The 18,081-nt window shown below is 38.9% G+C and overlaps 2 protein-coding genes across 2 annotated transcripts; both read right to left on the bottom strand.

Moving 5' to 3' along the window:
- Positions 1-5,767: 5,767 nt before the first annotated feature.
- Positions 5,768-7,324, bottom strand: LOC135152132 (uncharacterized). Its single transcript, XM_064091966.1, has one exon. The coding sequence runs from the start codon at positions 7,322-7,324 to the stop codon at positions 5,768-5,770; it is 1,557 nt and encodes a 518-aa protein (XP_063948036.1).
- A 7,184-nt stretch (positions 7,325-14,508) lies between these two features.
- Positions 14,509-16,971, bottom strand: LOC108204056 (uncharacterized). Its single transcript, XM_017373344.2, has one exon. The coding sequence runs from the start codon at positions 16,969-16,971 to the stop codon at positions 14,509-14,511; it is 2,463 nt and encodes an 820-aa protein (XP_017228833.2).
- Between the last annotated feature and the right edge of the window lie 1,110 nt (positions 16,972-18,081).

Here is an 18,081-nt window from a genome sequence, read left to right as displayed (position 1 = left end):
CTTAAACTCCTAAACACATGAGCAAGTAACACACAAAGGCTTATTTCTAGGCTTATAAACTCCCCATACTGACCTTATCTTAATCCTAATAGTGCTTGCAAAAACTCAGCCCTTATACCCTTGACAATCATGCAAGAGTTGCACTTACAACTCTCCAATGGCTCTCTAAGGTTGCTCTCGGTTTCTTAGTGAGAATAAGATGCTCTAACTAGGGCCTTCACTCTAATTTACTTCTAATAGGTTGCTAAGACTCTAAACGTACTTGTGCAATTGATACAATACAAAGGCCTCACACAAATTGGTTTAAAATGTTAAAAGGGCACAATGAGGTTCTCTGTTGTAACCTCTCTGCACTACCTGCATCCTAACTGAGATAATTTAATGTGTACTAAGTGCATTCCTACCAAATCAATTCCCATGGATTCCCAACTCTTAAGTCTATCTCTCAGACTTGGTTTCACTCCAAGGCCCCATCCGAAACTTTCCAGGTTATTACTCAAGTTGACACTGCTGAAAACTACCCTGTTTCCCAACTGCCTTGTGTTTACTGATTTAAAACTCTGTTTTCTCACTAGGTTTTGGGTTCTAATGGTTTGTTAGGCTTCCTAAGGGTTCACTAAGCTCATTTAAGCCAAGGCCCCATGAAGGCCTCACTCATGACAAGGTGAAACCTCACAAGAACACAGGTTGCTCAATTCTGCCCTGTTTTGGGGTATCTACTGTTTTGAGTGTGTATACCTACCTAAATGCAGGGGCTTTGGTGATTTAAGACTACTGGAATCATAACAAAACTCACTCCCAACTCCTGGACACTTGGGACCAGCAAAAGCCAACCAAATCAACACCAAAACTCCTAGTTTCTATGTGCAAGAATTCTGTCCAGTGCTAGTGTGTGCCTCCTTCCACCTTATCACCCATCTTAACACCATTCAACAACAACCAAGCAACAACTCTAATCTATAATCTATATACCACTACTGTATAGCCTTATACAATAAATTACAACACAAATCAAGCCTCAAAAATCACATTACCGAAGCCAAAAATCATAGCAGAGCAGAGCAGTTTAGTTTTTAGCATTTCTAAGCATGATTTCGATCTAATACTCCATATAAAATCACATAATACATCAAAACTGAACATGACTAATCATGGCACATATTATACTAGTATTTTATGGCAAAAACCGAGGCATGCAATGATCAAAAACCAGTTTAAAAGTGACAAAATCAGCATACACTTTATACTATAAAAATCATGACATGCACTTATAAACTCTAACTTTCTTGGCAAGATCTTGACATGCAATGTTTAAAACTTTGTAAAACAATCTTGTAGAGACTAAAACTCAAAGAACCCAGTAAGAAACATCTCATTACATCCACAAAATCATCCAAATCGATGGACTCCCTTCGGCTCCTTGGGAGTCATTGCCGAGGGCTTGAACCAAGGTTATGGCTTGACAAATGGGGATGATACACTCCCTCAAGGCCACTCCTCGTCCAAGTATTTAAGCCACAATGAGTTCAACTCTAGGTCCATGAGAACCAAAGTCGAAAACTCTTGGCTTGATGACATGCAAGTACTCAAACTAACCTTAAATGGAAGCTTGTGACTAGGAAATGATTTTTCTCTCTTGGATGAGTTGCAAAATATGTGTGTATATGAGGTTATGAAGAGAAAATTTTAAGGGTTTGGGAGGGAGGTAGTATTCGGCTGAAATGAGAGAGAGAGGGAGGAGAGTTTGGTGGGTTTAATTTGGTGTGTAGTGTAGTGTAGAAAATGATGAAGTCTTGTGCTTTTGACTAGACTAGAAGTGAGTGGATTTGGGTAGTTACAATTCTATCCTTATAGTGGCTTTAGGTGAGAATGCATGCAAGGTTTTAGTGGTAATTACAAGAGTCAAATGGTGTGAATAGTCGGTCATGCCCTTGGACTCTATTCTCTACCAAAATGCATGCAAGGGTACTAGTGTAATCTTATAATTATTAAAAGTATGAATAAAATGAATGGATTTAATAAATAAACTACAATTCCATAAATCATCAAATTAATACTATAAATACTATGAGATTTTACAAGTTTAACAAAATCATGATCAAAAATTTTGGACAAAGATATATTTTTAAAAGCATTTTCAAGTATTACACTCTAATATATAATCTTTGTATAAAAAGAATTTACACACAATAATACATGTAATAATTCACAACGAAACGACTTTGCACTACAATTATATACGTATATCATATCACGTAATCGCTCGCATTACAATTTACCACTATTTACGATAATCTCTACTATTATTAAATCGCGTAGCCGCAACTATTAAATTAACATCGAATCGTGCAAGATAATTAATCGCGTAGCTAAATTTCTCGCATACGACTATTTATACACGAAATAGAATCTAATTATGCCATCAAGTCATGTATCAATCTCGATTATCACTAAATCGCGTAACAAGAAATCTTACTCGCGTACAAAATATATCGCATAAAAGTTATATTAGTGATACTTGCAATACCACATAACAAGAGAATATATATATACACTCTTATATAACGATTCCACATATCGACATAGTAACATAGATTATAAGTGTCGTGTTTATGAAAAGTTCAAAATTACCGGTTGTTACATCCTCTCCCCCTTATAGGATTCTGTCCTCAGAATCTAGGAGAATAATTGAGGATACCGATTCAGCATATCAGACTCTAGCTCCCAAGTGGCTTCTTCTACCCTTGGATTCCTCCACAACACTTTTACCAAGCTTACTGATTTCTTCCTAAGTTTTCTTTCTTGCCGATCTAGTATTTGTACGGGATGTTCTTCATATGATAAATTAGTCTGGATCTCCACTGGTTCACAATCTATCACATGATTGGCGTCCGGATTATACTTCTTGAGTAATGAGACATGAAACACATTATGCACGTGCTGATATTGTGGTGGCAATGCTAACTCGTAGGCAACTTTTCCAACTTGGTTCAAGACTTCAAAAGGTCCAATGTATCTTGGTGCTAGTTTTCCTTTCTTACCAAATCTGGTCAAACCCTTCCACGGTGATATTTTTAGCAATACAGCTTCCCCAATTTCAAACTTCACATCTTTTCGAGCGGGGTCCGCGTACTTCCTTTGTCTGTCTTGTGCAGCAATTAGTCTCTTCTTGATTACTGTGATGGTGTCCTTCATTTGTTGTACCAATTCAGGTCCTAAAACCTTCCCTTCTCCAACTTCATCCCAATTCGTCGGTGTTCTGCATTTTCGTCCATATAAAGCTTCGTATGGTGGCATGCCAATGCTGGAATGGTAACTATTATTGTATGAAAACTCCACAAGGGGTAAATGTTCGTCCCAACTTCCCGAAAAGTCAATGGCACAGCTTCGCAACATATCTTCAATGGTTTGGATTGTTCGTTCGCTTTGGCCGTCAGTTTGTGGATGATATGCCGTGCTCATGTTCAATTTCGTCCCTAAATGTTCTTGAAATTGCCTCCAAAATCTCGAATTGAATCGTGGGTCCCGATCTAAAACTATTGATGTAGGTACACCATGTCTCAACACGATTTCACGTACATACATATGAACTAGTCTGTCTAAAGAAGATTTCTCATTAATTGGAAGAAAATGTGCCGATTTCGTAAGACGGTCAACTATTACCCAAATTGCATCGTGTCCAGAACGCGTTCGAGGTAATCCTACTACAAAGTCCATGGCAATATTTTCCCACTTCCATTCTGGAATCTTCAATGGCTGAATCAAACCACTCGGTCTCTGATGTTCGGCTTTTACCCTTTGGCATGTATCACATTTTGAAATCCATTCTGCAATTTCTCTTTTCATGTTCGGCCACCAGAAATTCTTTTTTAAGTCTTGGTACATCTTGGTGCTCCCCGGGTGAATCGAAAATCTAGAGTTGTGTGCTTCTTGCAAAATATCATTCTTCAATTCAGTCACATTCGGAATCCAAATCCTTGATGAAAATCTTAACACACCTTGCTCATCTTTCTATGTACAAATTTCTTCTCCCGTCAACTGATTATCTTCTCGAGTCATCACTTCGTCTTGATATTTCTTTATCTTCTCTAACAGAGTTGGTTTAAAGGTAATGGCATAACACATTTCTTCTGCCCCTCCAAGTTCACAAAACTCCAATTGCTACTTCTCAATTTCATTTGACAACTCCCTTGGCATTGAAATCACATTTAACTTCTCTTTTCTACTTAATGCGTCCGCTACCACGTTGGCCTTCCCGGGATGATATTGTATCGAACAATCATAGTCTTTGATCAACTCCAACCATCGGCGCTGTCTCATATTAGCTCTTTTTGAGTGAAAAGGTACTTCAGGCTCTTATGATCTGTATATATCTCACATTTCTCCCCGTACAAGTAGTGTCTCCACAATTTCAAAGCAAAAACTATCGCAGCCAATTCTAAATCATGAGTTGGGTACTTCTGTTCATGTGGCTTAAGTTGTCTCGAAGCGTACGCTATTACTTTTCCATGTTGCATCAACACGCATCCAAGTCCTTTGTAAGAGGCGTCACTGTATATATCACAAAATCTCCCTTGTCATCGGGTAATGCTAAAACCGGTGCAGTTACTAATCTTTGCTTTAATTCCTGAAAACTATTTTCGCACTTCTCCGTCCATTCAAACTTCTCATTCTTCCTTGTTAATTTGGTCAATGGTACGGCAATCTTGGAAAAATCCTTCACAAACCTTCGGTAATATCCTGCTAATCCCATGAAACTTCTCACTTCTGTTGGCGTCTTTGGTCTCTCCCAATTCATCACAGCCTCAATCTTTTCGGGGTCCACTCTAATCCCCTCACTTCCAACAATATGTCCTAGAAATCTTACTTCCGTCAACCAAAACTCACATTTCGAGAATTTGGCATACAATCTCTCCTTTCGCAACACTTCCAACACTATTCTCAAATGTTCTTCGTGATCAGCTTCCGTCTTTGAATACACCAAAATATCATCGATGAAAACTATGACGAATTTGTCTAAATATTCCTTGAATACTCGATTCATTAAGTCCATGAAAGCAGCCAGTGCGTTCGTCAATCCAAAAGCCGTAACAAGGAATTCGTAATGTCCGTATCGTGTTCGAAAAGCTGTCTTCGGTATGTCTTCAGCCTTAATCTTCAATTGGTGGTATCCCGACCGTAGATCAATTTTCGAAAAACAAGAAGCTCCCTTGAGTTGGTCAAACAGATCATCAATTCTAGGCAAAGGGTACCTATTCTTAATCGTCAATTTGTTCAATTCTCGATAATCTATACAAAGTCTCATACTCCCGTCTTTCTTCTTCACAAAAAAGACCGGTGCGCCCCAAGGTGAAACACTTGGCCGTATAAATCCCTTGTCTAATAGTTCTTGTATTTGCTTCGCCAACTCCTTCATCTCTGACGGAGCCATTCTATAAGGAGCCTTCGAAATAGGTTCGGTGCCGGGTGCAAGTTCTATTGTAAACTCGATTTGTCGATCCGGGGGTAAGCCAGGAAGTTCTTCGGGAAACACATCTATAAAATCTCTCACTACTGGAATGTCTTCAGGGCTAGAAACCTCTTTACTCTTATCAATTACATATGCCAAATACGCCTCGCATCCCTTTCGTATCATCTTCTTTGCTTGCATCGAAGTAAGAAATCTTTGAGTTTGCCTTTGACCCTTGAATGTTACCTTCTTGCCTTGTGGTGAACTCAATACTACCGTTTTGTTCTTGCAATCTATTTGAGCATTAAAGCTTGTCAATCAATCCATCCCTAAAATCACGTCGAATTCGCCTAACTGGAAAGGAATAAGACTCGCAGGAAAAACGTGTCCGGCTATCACTATTGTACAATGGGGGCACACAAGTTCTACAGATATTCTATCTTGATTAGCTAAGACAACGGATAGGGGTTCATGCATCAATTGGGTTTCACAATTCCACTTATCAACAAAAGACTTCGAAATAAATGACCTTGTAGCTCCCGAGTCAATCAATACTTTAGCACTAACAGCGTTCACAGAAAGCGTACCTGAAACTACATCAGAACTTTGAATTGCATCCTTTACATTCATGTTGAAAGTCCTTGCTTGTGCCGGATAGGTCAAAGCTGGATGAGATGAGGATGATGCCATTTGAGGTTGATTGAAAGGCATTGGAAATGATGGTGCTGGCATAGGAGTTGCTTGATTCATCGGATATGGCATAGCAGTCATTTGTAGCAACTGATTGTTAACCGCTCCTTTGCATTCCCTCGACACATGTCCTACTTTACCACACTTGTAGCACGTGACGTTGGCCTTCTGATTCTTACATTCATGAGCATAGTGGCCTTTTGCGTGACACTTGTAACAAACTACATTCGCCTTGTTGCAAATCCCCGTATGCTTCTTATTACAAACTTTACACTCCGGAATTGATCCTTGCGGGGGTTTCTGTCCACTCGATTGAGATCTGTTTTCTTGTGACTTGTTCCCAAATTCTCTCTTCTTGAAGTTTCCGGGTCCACTTTGAAGTTTAAACCTTTGATTAACTTTTTGATTCTGGCCCTTGTAACTTGAGCCTTCTTCTCCCGACTCAAATCTTCTCTTTTTGTTGCCTTTCTCCTTCTGATTCTGCTCACTTTCGCCTTCAATTACCATTGCTTTTTGAACTACTTCAGCATAAGTAGTCAATTCAAAAGCTGCCACCCGACTTCTCAACCACGGCTTTAGTCCTTGTTGAAATCTCTTCACTCTCTTCTCTTCAGAATCAACATACTCTCCCATAAATCTAGATAGTTCAGTGAACTTCTTTTCATACTCCCCAACTGTCATATTATCTTGTTTTAATTCAAAGAACTTCATCTCCATTTGTGTTTGCATATAGCGAGGAAAGTACTTATCCAAAAACATTCTCTTAAATCTGTCCCAAGTAATAATTCCTTCGGGTTCTAAAGCTTTTGTTGTTTCCCACCAATAGTTCGATTCTCCTTTAAGAAAATAAGCAGCATACTCCACCTTCTGATTATCTCCAACATTTGTCAAGGCAAAAGCCTTCTCCATCTCTTTTAACCAAGCATGAGCTTCAACCGGATCTTGAGTTCCTTTGAATTCCGGGGGTTTTACGGATTGGAAGGTTTTGAAAGTGGTGACATTTCCTGGAGGTGGTTGTGGTGGTTGCATTTGTTGAAGAAGTTGTTGTTGTTGGGCAATAGTGGCTGTTTGTTGGCGTACCAATTCTAGAAGTTGTGCTATATCAGGGTTCTGGTTTGCGTTTCGGTTTCCTTCTTCATTCTCTCGGTTATTAGTGGGTCTTCCTCGAGCTCTTTTAGGTGCCATATTCTGAAATAAGAGTTATACAATTTTAAATGATACGAGGTTACGGGATTATTCACAATTATCATGGTATGTAGTTCGATATAAACAATAGAAAAGATGCATGGTTATAAGCAAATTTAAAGAGCAATATAGGAATCGAGGAAAGTGCATTACTGAATTAAAACATGGTTCGAAACTGAAAGGTACAAATGTCAAAGTACGAAATACGAGTACAGATCCGAATCAAAATAGTACGAAAGTCTGGAAATGGAAATAAACAACATAGTGATGAAAGGAACAGCCTAAGCAACTAAAGGTCACGTCCTCTAGTCCTCGTCCTCCTCCTCGGTCTCCTCCTCACGGGTCCTAGGGATATCAGGGGTCGTGTCCTCACGCAGCATCTTGATCATGCTCCTAAGTTCATCCGCTATCATTTGCACAGTGAGCTGGCTGGACCGGTCACGGTGTACTGGCATCTTCTCCAACCTAGATGTGGCCACCTGGATCAATGATTCAAGCCTAGAGATGGTCTTCTCCTTAGGTCCGTCACCCAAGATATGATCACTCGAATAAACCTCCTCAATGCGCTCCATGAGCCTGTCATTCTTCCCTTGGATAGTGTCGAGCTCCAACCTCAAGTCAGCATAGACAGAAAAGGGAATAGGTTCAGGCGGCGGGACCGAAGATGAGTGCGCACGTTGCTGTCAATAATATATATATATATATATACAAAAGGGTTAGATACGATTAAATCGAACGACGCATAATAATACTCCCGATATATATAGATATATAATATACTTATACACCCTATGATCCTAATTGGGCTGTCCAGGGACTCTAAACCTAGGCTCTGATGCCAAAAATGTCACACCCCAACCAACACACGCACACGAATTGATATAATATAAACAAGAGACAGATAAATAATAAATCCGGAAATTAAGATTACATAATTTAAATCCCAAAAGGATAACATTTAGTTAATTACAAGTCCAAAAGAGTGAAATAAAGTCCCAAAAGATCTTATAAGTTCAGAGTGTGGATCAGCCCATCTAACTAGTACAAAACATAATAGCGAAAGCCGCTTATATCATATATGCTACCTTCGCCCTTAAACAATTCTTTGCGTAGCCAGTGGTCGATTTACGTGCTGTTTGCTTTGTGCGTACCATATTTGCTAGCTGTAAAAGGGGTTAAATACGGGAACATGAGCAAAGACGCTCAGCAAGTACTAACAGTCCTAAACACATGGCATCATAATAATATCAAAGGTGTCCGAAACAAATTCAAGAATAAATGATAAAGCATTCATTAAGGTTCATGATAATATGATGAATGGACATGGCAAAACACATGGATAATCATGGTATAGAAATCATGGCATCATGGCAATATGGCAACATGTTATAATCATATCATCATCAAAATTCATTTTAGGACGCTACGGATTACAGCCGGTGATCAGCCGCGAAGTAATCCTGAACCGCGCTGGGTTCTCAAATATAATGGGATCCCTAGGCTATCTGTGAGCCTAATAATATGTGAAAAGGACTTGCGTCTAGTCCAAATCACTAAAGAAAACATTTTATAATTCATTTTGATTTATAACATGGATGCCGGAAAAAGGTTTATATCATCTTTTATTGAAATATGGCAAAAGGGTTCAAGTTCACTAATAATGTGTCAACGCATATTGGACTTAAGGGGATAAGTTCCAAAGTCAAAAGAAAGTCAATTCTATCAAGTGTTATTCGGTATTTATGAAAGTATACGTGTCATGGTGTTATTGGAAGTTTTACGAGGAAATCTATCGTTTAGTGGTTTAAGTATAAGGCAATATGTGAAAAGAAAGGTACTAATATGATCGGGAATTTATGTCAAGGTATTTGCGAATATAATAGGCATGGTGATTATCGCAACTAAATATTCATAAGGATTTACGAGTCACGGGTGCACATATATTTGCAACAATTATAAAGTTAAGGATGTAGTAACTTGCCTTTGCAAGATTCTGAGATTATTCAATCTTGATGGTACGAGCTTTTCCTTTCGCCTCGGAACCTACACATTATATTAACTTCGTCACTAAATGGCACTTTAAGTCTAATTTATATTACACGCGCCTATTCTCTAGTTACGTAACCTAATACTCTATTATTAGCTAACTATCGCTATAAGAGTCATTGCACGTATTTAATTATAGGTATACATGCTCATTTATACATATGAAAGACAATTAACATAATCATGTATTCACATACTCCACATAGTCACATAATTCACATAGTCACATAATGGCATGGCATGATTTATTAACTATATATATATATACTACATACTTAAACTCCTAAACACATGAGCAAGTAACACACAAAGGCTTATTTCTAGGCTTCTAAACTCCCCATACTGACCTTATCTTAATCCTAATAGTGCTTGCAAAAACTCAGCCCTTATACCCTTGACAATCATGCAAGAGTTGCACTTACAACTCTCCAATGGCTCTCTAAGGTTGCTCTCGGTTTCTTAGTGAGAATAAGATGCTCTAACTAGGGCCTTCACTCTAATTTACTTCTAATAGGTTGATAAGACTCTAAACTTACTTGTGCAATTGATACAATACAAAGGACTCACACAAATTGGTTTAAAATGTTAAAAGGGCACAATGAGGTTCTCTGTTGTAACCTCTCTGCACTACCTGCATCCTAACTGAGATAATTTAATGTGTACAAAGTGCATTCCTACCAAATCAATTCCCATGGATTCCCAACTCTTAAGTCTATCTCTCAGACTTGGTTTCACTCCAAGGCCCCATCCGAAACTTTCCAGGTTATTACTCAAAGTTGACACTGCTGAAAACTACCCTGTTTCCCAACTGCCTTGTGTTTACTGATTTAAAACTCTGTTTTCTCACTAGGTTTTGGGTTCTAATGGTTTGTTAGGCTTCCTAAGGGTTCACTAAGCTCAGTTAAGCCAAGGCCCCATGAAGGCCTCACTCATGACAAGGTGAAAACCTCACAAGAACACAGGTTGCTCAATTCTGCCCTGTTTTGGGGTATCTACTGTTTTGAGTGTGTATACCTACCTAAATGCAGGGGCTTTGGTGATTTAAGAGTACTGGAATCATAACAAAACTCACTCCCAACTCCTGGACACTTGGGACCAGCAAAAGCCAACCAAATCAACACCAAAACTCCTAGTTTCTATGTGCAAGAATTCTGTCCAGTGCTAGTGTGTGCCTCCTTCCACCTTATCACCCATCTTAACACCATTCAACAACAACCAAGCCAACAACTCTAATCTATAATCTATATACCACTACTGTATAGCCTTATACAAGAAATTACAACACAAATCAAGCCTCAAAAATCACATTACCGAAGCCAAAAATCATAGCAGAGCAGAGCAGTTTAGTTTTTAGCATTTCTAAGCATGATTTCGATCTAATACTCCATATAAAATCACATAATACATCAAAACTGAACATGACTAATCATGGCACATATTATACTAGTATTTTATGGCAAAAACCGAGGCATGCAATGATCAAAAACCAGTTTAAAAGTGACAAAATCAGCATACACTTTATACTATGAAAATCATGACATGCACTTATAAACTCTAACTTTCTTGGCAAGATCTTGACATGCAATGTTTAAAACTTTGTAAAACAATCTTGTAGAGACTAAAACTCAAAGAACCCAGTAAGAAACATCTCATTACATCCACAAAATCATCCAAATCGATGGACTCCCTTCGGCTCCTTGGGAGTCATTGCCGAGGGCTTGAACCAAGGTTATGGCTTGACAAATGGGGGTGATACACTCCCTCAAGGCCACTCCTCGTCCAAGTATTTAAGCCACAATGAGTTCAACTCTAGGTCCATGAGAACCAAAGTCGAAAACTCTTGGCTTGATGACATGCAAGTACTCAAACTAACCTTAAATGGAAGCTTGTGACTAGGAAATGATTTTTCTCTCTTGGATGAGTTGCAAAATATGTGTGTATATGAGGTTATGAAGAGAAAATTTTAAGGGTTTGGGAGGGAGGTAGTATTCGGCTGAAATGAGAGAGAGAGGGAGGAGAGTTTGGTGGGTTTAATTTGGTGTGTAGTGTAGTGTAGAAAATGATGAAGTCTTGTGCTTTTGACTAGACTAGAAGTGAGTGGATTTGGGTAGTTACAATTCTATCCTTCTAGTGGCTTTAGGTGAGAATGCATGTAAGGTTTTAGTGGTAATTACAAGAGTCAAATGGTGTGAATAGTCGGTCATGCCCTTGGACTCTATTCTCTACCAAAATGCATGCAAGGGTACTAGTGTAATCTTATAATTATTAAAAGTATGAATAAAATGAATGGATTTTAATAAATAAACTAAAATTCCATAAATCATCAAATTAATACTATAAATACTATGAGATTTTACAAGTTTAACAAAATCATGATCAAAATTTTTGGACAAAGATATATTTTTAAAAGCATTTTCAAGTATTACACTCTAATATATAATCTTTGTATAAAAAGAATTTACACACAATAATACATGTAATAATTCACAACGAAACGACTTTGCACTACAATTATATACGTATATCATATCACGTAATCGCTCGCATTACAATTTACCACTATTTACGATAATCTCTACTATTATTAAATCGCGTAGCCGCAACTATTAAATTAACATCGAATCGTGCAAGATAATTAATCGCGTAGCTAAATTTCTCGCATACGACTATTTATACACGAAATAGAATCTAATTATGCCATCAAGTCATGTATCAATCTCGATTATCACTAAATCGCGTAACAAGAAATCTTACTCGCGTACAAAATATATCGCATAAAAGTTATATTAGTGATACTTGCAATACCACATAACAAGAGAATATATATATACACTCTTATATAACGATTCCACATATCGACATAGTAACATAGATTATAAGTGTCGTGTTTATGAAAAGTTCAAAATTACCGGTTGTTACATCCTCTCCCCCTTATAGGATTCTGTCCTCAGAATCTAGGAGAATAATTGAGGATACCGATTCAGCATATCAGACTCTAGCTCCCAAGTGGCTTCTTCTACCCTTGGATTCCTCCACAACACTTTTACCAAGCTTACTGATTTCTTCCTAAGTTTTCTTTCTTGCATATCTAGTATTTGTACGGGATGTTCTTCATATGATAAATCAGTCTGGATCTCCACTGGTTCACAATCTATCACATGATTGGCGTCCGGATTATACTTCTTGAGTAATGAGACATGAAACACATTATGCACGTGCTGATATTGTGGTGGCAATGCTAACTCGTAGGCAACTTTTCCAACTTGGTTCAAGACTTCAAAAGGTCCGATGTATCTTGGTGCTAGTTTTCCTTTCTTACCAAATCTGGTCAAACCCTTCCACGGTGATATTTTTAGCAATACAGCTTCCCCAATTTCAAACTTCACATCTTTTCGAGCGGGGTCCGCGTACTTCCTTTGTCTGTCTTGTGCAGCAATTAGTCTCTTCTTGATTACTGTGATGGTGTCCTTCATTTGTTGTACCAATTCAGGTCCTAAAACCTTCCCTTCTCCAACTTCATCCCAATTCGTCGGTGTTCTGCATTTTCGTCCATATAAAGCTTCGTATGGTGGCATGCCAATGCTGGAATGGTAACTATTATTGTATGAAAACTCCACAAGGGGTAAATGTTCGTCCCAACTTCCCGAAAAGTCAATGGCACAGCTTCGCAACATATCTTCAATGGTTTGGATTGTTCGTTCGCTTTGGCCGTCAGTTTGTGGATGATATGCCGTGCTCATGTTCAATTTCGTCCCTAAATGTTCTTGAAATTGCCTCCAAAATCTCGAATTGAATCGTGGGTCCCGATCTGAAACTATTGATGTAGGTACACCATGTCTCAACACGATTTCACGTACATACATATGAACTAGTCTGTCTAAAGAAGATTTCTCATTAATTGGAAGAAAATGTGCCGATTTCGTAAGACGGTCAACTATTACCCAAATTGCATCGTGTCCAGAACGCGTTCGAGGTAATCCTACTACAAAGTCCATGGCAATATTTTCCCACTTCCATTCTGGAATCTTCAATGGCTGAATCAAACCACTCGGTCTCTGATGTTCGGCTTTTACCCTTTGGCATGTATCACATTTTGAAATCCATTCTGCAATTTCTCTTTTCATGTTCGGCCACCAGAAATTCTTTTTTAAGTCTTGGTACATCTTGGTGCTCCCCGGGTGAATCGAAAATCTAGAGTTGTGTGCTTCTTGCAAAATATCATTCTTCAATTCAGTCACATTCGGAATCCAAATCCTTGATGAAAATCTTAACACACCTTGCTCATCTTTCTGTGTACAAATTTCTTCTCCCGTCAACTGATTATCTTCTCGAGTCATCACTTCATCTTGATATTTCTTTATCTTCTCTAACAGAGTTGGTTTAAAGGTAATGGCATAACACATTTCTTCTGCCCCTCCAAGTTCACAAAACTCCAATTGCAACTTCTCAATTTCATTTGACAACTCCCTTGGCATTGAAATCACATTTAACTTCTCTTTTCTACTTAATGCGTCCGCTACCACGTTGGCCTTCCCGGGATGATATTGTATCGAACAATCATAGTCTTTGATCAACTCCAACCATCGGCGCTGTCTCATATTTAGCTCTTTTTGAGTGAAAAGGTACTTCAGGCTCTTATGATCTGTATATATCTCACATTTCTCCCCGTACAAGTAGTGTCTCCACAATTTCAAAGCAAAAACTATCGCAGCCAATTCTAAATCATGAGTTGGGTACTTCTGTTCATGTGGCTTAAGTTGTCTCGAAGCGTACGCTATTACTTTTCCATGTTGCATCAACACGCATCCAAGTCCTTTGTAAGAGGCGTCACTGTATATCACAAAATCTCCCTTGTCATCGGGTAATGCTAAAACCGGTGCAGTTACTAATCTTTGCTTTAATTCCTGAAAACTATTTTCGCACTTCTCCGTCCATTCAAACTTCTCATTCTTCCTTGTTAATTTGGTCAATGGTACGGCAATCTTGGAAAAATACTTCATAAACCTTCGGTAATATCCTGCTAATCCCATGAAACTTATCACTTCTGTTGGCGTCTTTGGTCTCTCCCAATTCATCACAGCCTCAATCTTTTCGGGGTCCACTCTAATCCCCTCACTTCCAACAATATGTCCTAGAAATCATACTTCCGTCAACCAAAACTCACATTTCGAGAATTTGGCATACAATCTCTCCTTTCGCAACACTTCCAACACTATTCTCAAATGTTCTTCGTGATCAGCTTCCGTCTTTGAATACACCAAAATATCATCGATGAAAACTATGACGAATTTGTCTAAATATTCCTTGAATACTCGATTCATTAAGTCCATGAAAGCAGCCGGTGCGTTCGTCAATCCAAAAGCCATAACAAGGAATTCGTAATGTCCGTATCGTGTTCGAAAAGCTGTCTTCGGTATGTCTTCAGCCTTAATCTTCAATTGGTGGTATCCCGACCGTAGATCAATTTTCGAAAAACAAGAAGCTCCCTTGAGTTGGTCAAACAGATCATCAATTCTAGGCAAAGGGTACCTATTCTTAATCGTCAATTTGTTCAATTCTCGATAATCTATACAAAGTCTCATACTCCCGTCTTTCTTCTTCACAAACAAGACCGGTGCGCCCCAAGGTGAAACACTTGGCCGTATAAATCCCTTGTCTAATAGTTCTTGTATTTGCTTCGCCAACTCCTTCATCTCTGACGGAGCCATTCTATAAGGAGCCTTCGAAATAGGTTCGGTGCCGGGTGCAAGTTCTATTGTAAACTCGATTTGTCGATCCGGGGGTAAGCCAGGAAGTTCTTCGGGAAACACATCTATAAAATCTCTCACTACTGGAATGTCTTCAGGGCTAGAAACCTCTTTACTCTTATCAATTACATATGCCAAATACGCCTCGCATCCCTTTCGTATCATCTTCTTTGCTTGCATCGAAGTAAGAAATCTTTGAGTTTGCCTTTGACCCTTGAATGTTACCTTCTTGCCTTGTGGTGAACTCAATACTACCGTTTTGTTCTTGCAATCTATTTGAGCATTAAAGCTTGTCAACCAATCCATCCCTAAAATCACGTCGAATTCGCCTAACTGGAAAGGAATAAGACTCGCAGGAAAAACGTGTCCGGCTATCACTATTGTACAATGGGGGCACACATGTTCTACAGATATTCTATCTTGATTAGCTAAGACAACGGATAGGGGTTCATGCATCAATTGGGTTTCACAATTCCACTTATCAACAAAAGACTTCGAAATAAATGACCCTGTAGCTCCCGAGTCAATCAATACTTTAACACTAGCAGCGTTCACAGAAAGCGTACCTGAAACTACATCAGAACTTTGAATTACATCCTTTACATTCATGTTGAAAGTCCTTGCTTGTGCCGGATAGGTCAAAGCTGGATGAGATGAGGATGATGCCATTTGAGGTTGATTGAAAGGCATTGGAAATGATGGTGCTGGCATAGGAGTTGCTTGATTCATCGGATATGGCATAGCAGTCATTTGTAGCAACTGATTGTTAACCGCTCCTTTGCATTCCCTCGACACATGTCCTACTTTACCACACTTGTAGCACGTGACGTTGGCCTTCTGATTCTTACATTCATGAGCATAGTGGCCTTTTGCGTGACACTTGTAACAAACTACATTCGCCTTGTTGCAAATCCCCGTATGCTTCTTATTACAAACTTTACACTCCGGAATTGATCCTTGCGGGGGTTTCTGTCCACTCGATTGAGATCTGTTTTCTTGTGACTTGTTCCCAAATTCTCTCTTCTTGAAGTTTCCGGGTCCACTTTGAAGTTTAAACCTTTGATTAACTTTTTGATTCTGGCCCTTGTAACTTGAGCCTTCTTCTCCCGACTCAAATCTTCTCTTTTTGTTGCCTTTCTCCTTCTGATTCTGCTCACTTTCGCCTTCAATTACCATTGCTTTTTGAACTACTTCAGCATAAGTAGTCAATTCAAAAGCTGCCACCCGACTTCTCAACCACGGCTTTAGTCCTTGTTGAAATCTCTTCACTCTCTTCTCTTCAGAATCAACATACTCTCCCATAAATCTAGATAGTTCAGTGAACTTCTTTTCATACTCCCCAACTGTCATATTATCTTGTTTTAATTCAAAGAACTTCATCTCCATTTGTGTTTGCATATAGCGAGGAAAGTACTTATCCAAAAACATTCTCTTAAATCTGTCCCAAGTAATAATTCCTTCGGGTTCTAAAGCTTTTGTTGTTTCCCACCAATAGTTCGATTCTCCTTTAAGAAAATAAGCAGCATACTCCACCTTCTGATTATCTCCAACATTTGTCAAGGCAAAAGCCTTCTCCATCTCTTTTAACCAAGCATGAGCTTCAACCGGATCTTGAGTTCCTTTGAATTCCGGGGGTTTTACGGATTGGAAGGTTTTGAAAGTGGTGACATTTCCTGGAGGTGGTTGTGGTGGTTGCATTTGTTGAAGAAGTTGTTGTTGTTGGGCAATAGTGGCTGTTTGTTGGCGTACCAATTCTAGAAGTTGTGCTATATCAGGGTTCTGGTTTGCGTTTCGGTTTCCTTCTTCATTCTCTCGGTTATTAGTGGGTCTTCCTCGAGCTCTTTTAGGTGCCATATTCTGAAATAAGAGTTATACAATTTTAAATGATACGAGGTTACGGGATTATTCACAATTATCATGGTATGCAGTTCGATATAAACAATAGAAAAGATGCATGGTTATAAGCAAATTTAAAGAGCAATATAGGAATCGAGGAAAGTGCATTACTGAATTAAAACATGGTTCGAAACTGAAAGGTACAAATGTCAAAGTACGAAATACGAGTACAGATCCGAATCAAAATAGTACGAAAGTCTGGAAATGGAAATAAACAACATAGTGATGAAAGGAACAGCCTAAGCAACTAAAGGTCACGTCCTCTAGTCCTCGTCCTCCTCCTCGGTCTCCTCCTCACGGGTCCTAGGGATATCAGGGGTCGTGTCCTCACGCAGCATCTTGATCATGCTCCTAAGTTCATCCGCTATCATTTGCACAGTGAGCTGGCTGGACCGGTCACGGTGTACTGGCATCTTCTCCAACCTAGATGTGGCCACCTGGATCAATGATTCAAGCCTAGAGATGGTCTTCTCCTTAGGTCTGTCACCCAAGATATGATCACTCGAATAAACCTCCTCAATGCGCTCCATGAGCCTGTCATACTTCCCTTGGATAGTGTCGAGCTCCAACCTCAAGTCAGCATAGACAGAAAAGGGAATAGGTTCAGGCGGCGGGACCGAAGATGAGTGCGCACGTTGCTGTCAATAATATATATATATATATATACAAAAGGGTTAGATACGATTAAATCGAACGACGCATAATAATACTCCCGATATATATAGATATATAATATACTTATACACCCTATGATCCTAATTGGGCTGTCCAGGGACTCTAAACCTAGGCTCTGATGCCAAAAATGTCACACCCCAACCAACACACGCACACGAATTGATATAATATGAACAAGAGACAGATAAATAATAAATCCGGAAATTAAGATTACATAATTTAAATCCCAAAAGGATAACATTTAGTTAATTACAAGTCCAAAAGAGTGAAATAAAGTCCCAAAAGATCTTATAAGTTCAGAGTGTGGATCAGCCCATCTAACTAGTACAAAACATAATAGCGAAAGCCGCTTATATCATATATGCTACCTTCGCCCTTAAACAATTCTCTGCG

The sequence above is a fragment of the Daucus carota genome, chromosome 4 (assembly GCF_001625215.2).
Source record: "Daucus carota subsp. sativus chromosome 4, DH1 v3.0, whole genome shotgun sequence".
Classification (NCBI taxonomy): Eukaryota; Viridiplantae; Streptophyta; class Magnoliopsida; order Apiales; family Apiaceae; genus Daucus; species Daucus carota.
The sequence above is the reverse complement of the archived record's forward strand: the minus strand, read 5'-3'. Positions and strand labels throughout refer to the sequence as shown.

What these genes read in the sequence shown, in the direction of transcription:
- LOC135152132 (XM_064091966.1), bottom strand. Translation starts at nt 7,324, where the DNA reads ATGGCACCTAAAAGAGCTCGAGGAAGACCCACTAATAACCGAGAGAAT.
- LOC108204056 (XM_017373344.2), bottom strand. Translation starts at nt 16,971, where the DNA reads ATGGCACCTAAAAGAGCTCGAGGAAGACCCACTAATAACCGAGAGAAT.